Source organism: Paramormyrops kingsleyae, chromosome 20, assembly GCF_048594095.1.
Source record: "Paramormyrops kingsleyae isolate MSU_618 chromosome 20, PKINGS_0.4, whole genome shotgun sequence".
Lineage (NCBI taxonomy): Eukaryota > Metazoa > Chordata > Actinopteri > Osteoglossiformes > Mormyridae > Paramormyrops > Paramormyrops kingsleyae.
Window position 1 is genome coordinate 23,189,655 of NC_132816.1, and position 8,933 is coordinate 23,198,587.

Sequence of the window (8,933 nt, forward strand, 5' to 3'; positions counted from 1 at the left end):
GATCGTTTTTGCTTTTTTCAAATAGTGGGTGCTTAAACAGGCTTGGGAAAATGTTAAGGTGCAATATGTTAAAGACCAATACAAACTTTTACGAGTTTTAATGATGAAGGATATGATCTTTCTTGGGCCTCATAATATGCTATCAGAACTGGAAACTTCATTTTCAGAGTTTGTTTTGTTTACAATATTTACAACAACTAAAATGTGTTAAAATTAGTAAAGTTTTATTTGAACTGAGTGGTTTACATTCACATCCACACTCTCCTACAGGATCCCACCATAGTGTTGTAGCTACCCCAGTCCCTGCAGGTCCGGTACTCTCCAGGCCACAGGAAGTACTGGCGCCCCCTGTAGTTTGGATGCTCGTAGAACACCCAGTAGCCCTCCGTCACGTGGCAGGAGCAGACGTCATGGCAGTGGAAGCGCTCGTACATGCTGGGGCAGTCATCAGTGAGGTCCATGTAGTGACCCATCAGGTGAGGCCTGTGGTACAGCCTCATCCTGTACGAGCCGCGGTACTTTAGGGCAAAGTGTGGACTTAGTGATATGGGCCTGCAGCTAAATGTGCAGCTTTGAACCCCAGGAGGGGCCTACAAACTGGAGCTACATAAGTCACCTGTAATACCAGGATATACAAATTGCAGCTGACTTCCACCAAAGTACATCAAACTAAACAGACATGATGGAGTTATGCTCTATATGGATTAACAACCAAGCTGTACCATTTACAATCTGTTCTGTCTGTCCTGCCCAGAATATCTGTACTCTTACTGTACTCGCAGTACTCTGTCCTGCCCAGAATGTCTGTACTCTTACTGTACTCGCAGTACTCTGTCCTGCCCAGAATGTCTGTACTCTTACTGTACTCGCAGTACTCTGTCCTGCCCAGAATGTCTGTACTCTTACTGTACTCTTAGCACTGCCTGTCCAGAACATCTTACAGTCTCTGCTGTGATTCTACCAGTGTGGACTGGTCTGGACAAAACACTCACGGGTGGAAACAGACGGCAGGAGCGTATGCAGTTGCTGAAGCCGGCCCAGCTGTGAAAGTGGCTGTACTGGCCCGGGTTCAGCACATATTGGTAGCCGCGGTAGTGTGGCTTCTCGTACAGGACCCAGTTCCCCCCCATCACCCGGATGGAGTTGCAGGAGCTGAAGTGCTGGAAGGTGTCCATGCAGTCGCTGGTACACTCGTAATAGCGGCCCTGGAAGTCATGGCCTTCGTAGAAGATGATCTTATGGGGGTGGAGGGGGACAGGGGCACAGGGACATTGGCGTGTTACTGGCCGTTCTACACAGGCAGCGCTTCAGTGTCACTGTGCATTACACAGACAGGCTAGAACATTCCGTGTGTCAGGCCTTGGGGGAGCTAGTAACAGTGTGTCACATTCCTAAAGAAGCATTTTAAAAATAAATCTGCACTGTGAATGTAGAGGGAGGATGAGTGTCACTATGTCGCTTTGAAGCCGGCCCCCCCACACAGCCCGCCCGTGATCACAGCCCCTCAGCCAATCGGAGCTCCTCCCATAAGCAGACACCCTCTATACACCTGTACTTTCCCAGCTAACAACAACATTTATGGAACATTTATAAAATATCGTTCCAATTTTGAGACGTCAGCTGCGATTCCTCCATCATATCTGAGCGAAAGACAAACCATTACATCATCCAGTCATTTACAGAAAACAGTAAACGGTGCAAAAAATCCTGATGAGCCTTGCAGTTTATGCTGAGCCAGAAATGTGGCTCCATACTAATCAATTTCACTGATTCTTTCACTTAAACAAAATAACTCGCACTTGGCCAAATTCCTGCCTTACAGCCCTAGAGAAGTGAAGCTTCCAGAAAGAAAGCTCGGCATGTGAGCGCTTCCATGTGTGCCGGGGCCCTATTGACGGGGGGCTCATACCTTCCCCATGGTGCAGCTCCGGCGGTGCGCGTCCTGGCACCGCTGCTGTGTGGCGGACCTTATATGGGTCCCGAGCGGCTTTGTTCTAGCTGGGGGAGCCACTTGACCTGTCAGCATTTACAGTAAACCTTCAACAGAGCCACCCCATACACAGCCCCCCACCCCCCACAGGCCTTTTCACTACAGGAAGCAGCACAGGCTGCCTCATTCTTTCCTGGACCATAGGTCACCTAGACAACAGGACCCCCCCCCCCCCCACAATACGTGCTGGGCCAGTCGCTCACAGGCGGCTATCGGAGATGCAGACAAAGCACCGTGTCACGTGACACGTCCCCAACAAATGGGTGCGGCAAATGACAGCGGGGTGCGTGCCATGCCTGTGTTTGGGGGCCGCCAGCGTCGCCTCGCAAATACTACGGAGCCCCCCCATGCACGGGAAAGAAGGGGAACCCCCCCCCCCCACCCCCAGTGAGTGAAAGTACGGCCATCACGCCATGTGGATGAGACCTCACAGGTGCCACTGAAGTCGGGAAGGCATTCACACACCAAAGCGACACCTGTCTGAGCCAGATAGCGGCCATCTTCACCCAACAGTATTCCACATACAATCCCAACAATTTAATCACCATTAAATCATTTGCTTTGTTAGTGTCCTCATCTTGGAGGCATATTCGTACATTTATATCACCGTATAAAACACCCCAATTAAATCCACAATGGTAAATGTACAGAACACGCTAGTGGTCCTGTGACGGTGTGAAGTTTGCGGTGAGCCATCTTCAGGACCCCAGGCCGCGTTAATACAGGGAGCTTTTAAGGCGCCTACGGATTCAAACTGCACGTAAGCTGCATAAATCACAATCCGACAAATACACAAATATAAAAACGCCCGTGGATGCGAAATTACTTCGCCCGTGTCCAGAGCCAGACAATACGCAGAAAACAGGAATAATTTAAAGGACATTGTGGCACCAGCGCGCCTGCAATTAGTCACCGCGCGGTTAAACGGCTAATCTGTGCCGAAGCGCCGTGTGATCCCCGGGAGCCTGCCAAGCCGCCGACCGGAGTGACACCTCACTCCGCACCGGTGCCGCAAAGCCCCGGGCGGCCGCGTCTGCCTGTGCCAGGGCCGCCCATCTATCGGCGCTGCCAGACGGCGGGACTTAACGGCGATGCCTGTGATGTGTGCCTTGGGATAATTAAGACAGCGGCGTACTGCTAAATGCGAGGAAGGCTTCGCTTACACCGCCTACATTAATTTTATATTTATGTTTTAAATGGGTTATTTTGCTTCTATTATTTCGGCTTACGGTTTCAGTGTGCACTTTCCACAATGAAGGAAATAGTCTGTAAAAATGATTAATACACAACGATTTGAGTCTTTTTAAGGCATTTACTGTGCAGGATATAGTACGCAAGTCGTGTATAGGCTTATATAGCATGCATGTCTTACGCATTATCTTGCTGGAGGCATAGCGAGGGTGAATCGCCGCTGTGACCCGCACTGCCTTCCGCCTTAATCATTATAATAAAAAACATTACAATAATAAGCGCTCCTCGGGTCGGCTACAGATAATAAATGTCCACTGCCATGTCCTAAACCGGCTGTCCCGCCAAGTTAATCGGTACTCAAATCGAAATTATAAGCGTCCTTTCTTTAGACATATAGCCTGGTTTGATGCTCTACATGAGTCCCCACGGCCAAAACTTTTCAACATAAAGATCGAGTTACCTCTGTGATCTGCTCAGGTTTTTAAGTCATTGTGTTTGCTGACACATGATGGATTAAATATATGCAGTTTTTAATCGCCTTACGCCAGTGTTAAGACAATGCAGCGCCATAAAAATACATCAAATGTAGCGGCTGAACGAGCAGGGAATTCAGGCATCGAGTTGACGTTTCGGCCTGCTCTCGCAATCTTTAAATACATAATCACATGTGATACGATTTTTTATTTCCTCAAATTTGTCATCAAAGTAAATGTGTTCTGACAACAGTTAGTGACAAGCACGTCAAAGAACTGAAAGTTTGCTGTACCGGCGGTATCAATTATTGATCGCATCGCCCCCGACCAGATTCCAGGTGCCTCTGATAATGAAATACACGATTTTAAAAATAAATAATGGAGTAAGGTCGGCCCTATTGTTGTGAAGGCTTATGAGTTTGATTGACTGCCTGAACATCCTCTCCGTTTCCCAGTAAGTACATCAAAGGCACACGCTCTCTTTGCCCAAGGCCACTTGCAATTTATTTAGAGGCTTGTGTTGATGTCCCAGCAGGTAACAATATTGGACTGAGACACTCCAGATAATCATCGCTTTGAGGTGTCCTCCCCCCGTCTCTCTCTTGTGATTAGGGACATGCCGAAGAAGATATTTCCCTCACTTGTTCTTTAAAATATTAACGGCTGGTGCTAAAATTGGTTCTCTACTATGGACTTTCTGCACAGAAATATAAACGGACAACCCAATGCAGCCTTAATATCCGTTATTATTATTATTGATATTATTATTATTATTTATATTGCGCAGTCATTTACATCAATTAAAGACCGTTTGTCATACAATTTAATATGCGTCAGCCATATGTGGCGCTGTATATAACGCTTACGTTAAAAATAATAAAGAATTTACTTATGTTGTTACATTTAATTTGCATCGAGCTACCTGGAATATTTCAGTTTACTGTAGGCCTGGAATACCGTGGCCTTGTGAAATACATTTGTTTGCAACAAGAATTGTGCTTTTAACGTTGAGTGATTCAGTGCGCAAAGCGGACACAATATTGGTTGTTTAAAGTGTAACAGTATAGTCCGTTTAGGCGAAAGCAAATGCTATCAATATACTCGTACCTTGGTAGTTTGTTTTTATGTGCCATAAGGCTGCATTAATAATAAACGTGCGGATTCTAGCGCGTAAGTCCACCTGGCGTCCGATGCGCATCTGTCTTCGGCATGGGTTGGTTTTTCAATTCTCCACGCAATCGGATAACAAAACCGATTTATTTCCCTTTTTAAAAATCTCGGCCACGCCTTCACTAATCCCCTTTTAAATTAAAATGATAAATATCCCGTTTTACGCATCGTTTAACTTGCTGTGCAGTTTTTACATATGCCACTTTTAATTAAAAAATATTTTCTCAAACTTGGTTTGAAAATGTTATATTAACAAAGGCTGGTCAGCTGAATGAGCGGTATTATAGGCCTATTCACTTTTCGGGGCATGTCGCTATTGAATGAAACGGCGGTTTAGGTTTGCTTGGATAATATGGAAACTGCGCAGTGAATGAAAAATGCATCGAGCCTGCTTACGCTCCCGGACGAAAGGTCATGGCGCGGTGCCGCCCGCTCGCCCGTCCCTACTGCAGCTTTTGCCTTCCAGACTTAGGGCTTTATTTTCTGCAGAGCGGCAGCGTTTCGAGGAAATGCTCCAATATTCGAATAAATTACGAAACGCGCGTCCTTCCCCCCAATGGGTTCCCACTTTAGCTATAAAGCGGAAGTAAAAAGGAAATTATAAAATGTTTTTTTTTAATTATGTTAGTTTTTTATTAGCATTTTTATTGAAGTTTTAAAAAAGATCATTTGTTATTAAAACAATTTTTCGTTAAACGTTCTAACCGTTGTTTAGCATTCATTAAGAAAACCTAAGCCTTTTGAATTTAACATAATTTTATTATTAAAGTGATTGTTTTATTTTTGTTTAACGCTCTTATTTTCGCAGAATTTACAATCTGTATATAATTGACAATTTACGTTTTCCCTTTCATTCGACGTCGAAAGGTCAGAACTTGTTACTATTTTCTCACTGTAATAGCTATTGTAATTACGCATCATGTATTATGCAGTAAAAAAGCATTTTTACTATGCTGTAGCATACAGTATTTTTTTAATCTATAATATTAAAACAATCCAAATCAAGCTGAGAAGACCGACCCAAACGCGATGTATAAAATGAACAGAAGAGTTTTGCATCACTTTGCTTTTTGTAGTGTAATTTGGCTTATCTGCATATATTGCTGTTTAATTTGGTTTAAAATAAAATAAAATAACGTGCGTGAAATGCTTGATGATTTTACTGCTGTGCATATGTCCGTCAGCATCTTTTAGTAACTGCCTCTTGAAATCTACAGGCATTTAACAGTAGAGGGCACCAGAACCCAAATTATTAGTGTCCCTGTTCTACCGCTCAGGATTTTTGCAGCTCCCGACCTGTGTGCCTCCATTTAAGGATTTGTAAACTGGGTCTTGGAAGGTGTCCACGGGAAACGGGGGGGCGTAGATATGTATTTATTTGATCTGTTATCCCTTTTGCCCTAAATCCTATCTGCCTCTGCAGGCAGCAGTAAGAGCAGGGAGGCCTAGCTAGGTGACTGTAAGCCATCCCCACAGGTGCTGCTGTGAGAGGCTGACCTATGGAACAGGCCTCAGTGAGCAAAGTACCTGCTGTCGGGAGAGTGGCCAATCAGCAAGGGCTATCAGTGCGACTCCCTCAGGACGCACACGGCATCGCGACATAAACATCATGGTGTTTGAAGACGGCATCCACAAACACGCAGGTCATCTTCATTTCCCCCAACCAGCAATTTCTCTGTGCATCCGTATTGCTGATGTCGATGACATGTTGCTATTTTAAGTGTAACGCATGAGTCATGTCAAGATCTGGGGCTTTTTCCTACACAAAACTAGAGCCTCTACCTGCATGTGTCCGACACCAAGGATCTCCAGCATCGTCCGAGCTGCATGACTCCCAGTGACTTCAGTCTTCGTCCCCATTATGCAAACTCTAGGGGGAAGTATGTGTGTGTTCATAAGTGCTATTTCCAAACTGCAGGAAATCCAGGAAGCAGGCCAGTCTTTAGGAGGACACAATAAATTAAGACATAGGATGCAAAATACTTCTTTTATGATGAATGCTTATGCTAATTTGTATTTGTTTGCATTTTACCCACTGTTGTGCTTCGGTAAATATGTACGGTCGCTCGAAGTTTGAGCCACACTCAAAGCCCAGGCTGTCACGCGTCAGCTTTGAATCCCGTTTTAATTTTTAACGTACAAGTTGTCAGAATGCCTTCAGGAGTGATTGACAGTGCCGTCCCAAAGCAGGAGCGCTTGGCAGGCATCTGCCTTTGTCAGAGACAGCGAGGAGAAGCAACAAAGGGAGAGGGGGAGAGGAAAGAAGCCAACACATAAATAAAACAAAACTCCAAAATTATTCAATAAAAAGAAAATTAAGTTTACACACTTTTGTCGAGTGTTTCGAGAAAGACTACACCTATGCATTCACTTTACTTGCAGCTGAAAGCACATAATGAGGTCTTTCTTGGTTGGTCTTCAAATACAAGCTAAACACTGCAGGTTCTCAGTCGAAGTAATTTAACTAAAAGAATAAAATCTCCATTTATCTTCATCACGGCTGATATTTTATGTGTTAACAGTGGAAATATGCAAGTGGCTTAAACAGAGAGCTGTAATTCCTCTACACCCTGTAGCTCAAAGAATCCCAGGTATATGGACATGAATAAATGAGTGAACTGGAACACCTTCCAATTGCTGGTCCATGATCTGTTATGACACATCATACTTATTATGAATGGCGTACTGAATGCCATAAAGACTCTACAGAAGGCAGTGATGTACGTACAGCAAGCATCATTTTATACAGGTTAATATACGTTAATCTGAATCTGGTGGTTATACATACATAATATATACACGCAACTGTTGTTTATTTAGTGATAGATAATACAGACCCGTGGTCACCGACTGGTGGATTCTGTTCTGCATTCGGACTGTCCCCCCCCAGAGGAACTTCCTCTTCCCTGGTCAGTAAATTTAATCATCGGGGGATACCAGTTTTCGGAGGCAGCGGACCTTGGCTTTGCGTTGCCGATGGAATTTGGCCCTCGGGAAAACAATGTTAAGGACCTCTGATGTGCAGCGTGTCCCTGGGTTAACCAATCACAGTCTTCGTAGTATGACATCACCGCATTAATTAAAACCAGTGTTTTCTGTTAAGTGGCAAAGAGCACAAATTTCTAAAGTACCCATTTTATTGTGTATACCTTTTGCTAAGGGATGTGTAATAGATACAAAACACAGGAGCATCCTTACCTGCAAAGGGTGTACAGAGCGATGTAAGGGTGCAGCTTTATTTCAGGGTGATGTAATAATAATAATAATAACAACAACAATAATAATTATTACTATTATGTAAGATGCTAAGATGTTAATAATAATAGTAATAGTAATAATAATAGCCATCAGCAAGCTAAAGGACCTTGCTTAAGGACTCACAGACGTGGTTATTCTGAGGCTGGGCCCAAACCATCCACTTTGTGATCATAAGCAAAGGTTTCGCCCACTGAGCCACACCAACCTTAACCAAATGTTTGGAAGCCTTGACTTTAAAAATGAGAAAAACTGAACCAATGGAATGATGTGATACAACCAAGACTGTAATTGGCTAAAGAACTGCAACACAAGCCCCTCCCTTGTTGACTGAACTCAGGAAAATAAGTATCCCCCCGATCCAGGCCTTTTGTGTGTAGAGTTTACATACACTTGTATCTTTATCTTTTACTGCATTATATATACTGTACTTCCTATGAACTGAGTTCTACATTATACATACCTGTTTCTTTAAATTTAATACTACATTACATAGGATTGTCATGTGTCGACCTACATTATACACGCCTGTTGTTTATATAGTACTACATCACTTATACCTCCTTTGTGTTCAGTTCTACATTTAAACTGTTTTTGTATTCAATTCTACGATATACATACCCAATGTTTATATAGTACTACACCACCTATACCTTGTATGTGTTGAGTTCTACCTTGTACCTGTTTTTATTTAGTACCACATCACATAGACCTGCCATGTGTCAAATTTTACATTGTTTACCCTTGTTGTTTATTTAGTACTACATCACATATACCTTCTACCTTGCACCTGTTACTGCTGGCAATGTGAATCAATTTCTCATTTCAGTTATACCCATAATAACAGACCCCAT

The 8,933-nt window shown here is 43.6% G+C and overlaps 1 protein-coding gene across 3 annotated transcripts; it reads right to left on the reverse strand.

Moving 5' to 3' along the window:
* Positions 1-207: 207 nt before the first annotated feature.
* Positions 208-5,335, reverse strand: crygmxl2 (crystallin, gamma MX, like 2). Of its 3 annotated transcripts, none has more exons than XM_023839618.2 (4): positions 5,221-5,335; positions 1,910-2,016; positions 993-1,235; positions 208-518 (listed from the first exon to the last, which is right to left on the reverse strand). In XM_023839618.2, the coding sequence occupies exons 2-4, from the start codon at positions 1,916-1,918 to the stop codon at positions 249-251; spliced, it is 522 nt and encodes a 173-aa protein (XP_023695386.1). In that variant the 5' UTR covers positions 1,919-2,016; positions 5,221-5,335; the 3' UTR covers positions 208-248. The 3 variants fall into 3 exon arrangements, with proteins under 3 accessions (XP_023695386.1, XP_023695385.1, XP_072559679.1); XM_023839617.2 differs by lacking the exon at positions 5,221-5,335 and adding an exon at positions 3,948-3,986; XM_072703578.1 differs by lacking the exon at positions 5,221-5,335 and adding an exon at positions 3,642-3,810.
* Between the last annotated feature and the right edge of the window lie 3,598 nt (positions 5,336-8,933).

Bases quoted from the DNA above. Each gene is read 5' to 3' on its own strand.
- crygmxl2 (XM_023839617.2), bottom strand. From the start codon at position 3,972: ATGCGATCAATAATTGATACCGCCG. The intron at 2,017-3,947 runs GTACAGCAAACT...AAATGCTGACAG, and splicing joins ATCAATAATTGATACCGCCG to GTCAAGTGGCTCCCCCAGCT. The intron at 1,236-1,909 runs GTATGAGCCCCC...CACCCCCATAAG, and splicing joins GGAGCTGCACCATGGGGAAG to ATCATCTTCTACGAAGGCCA.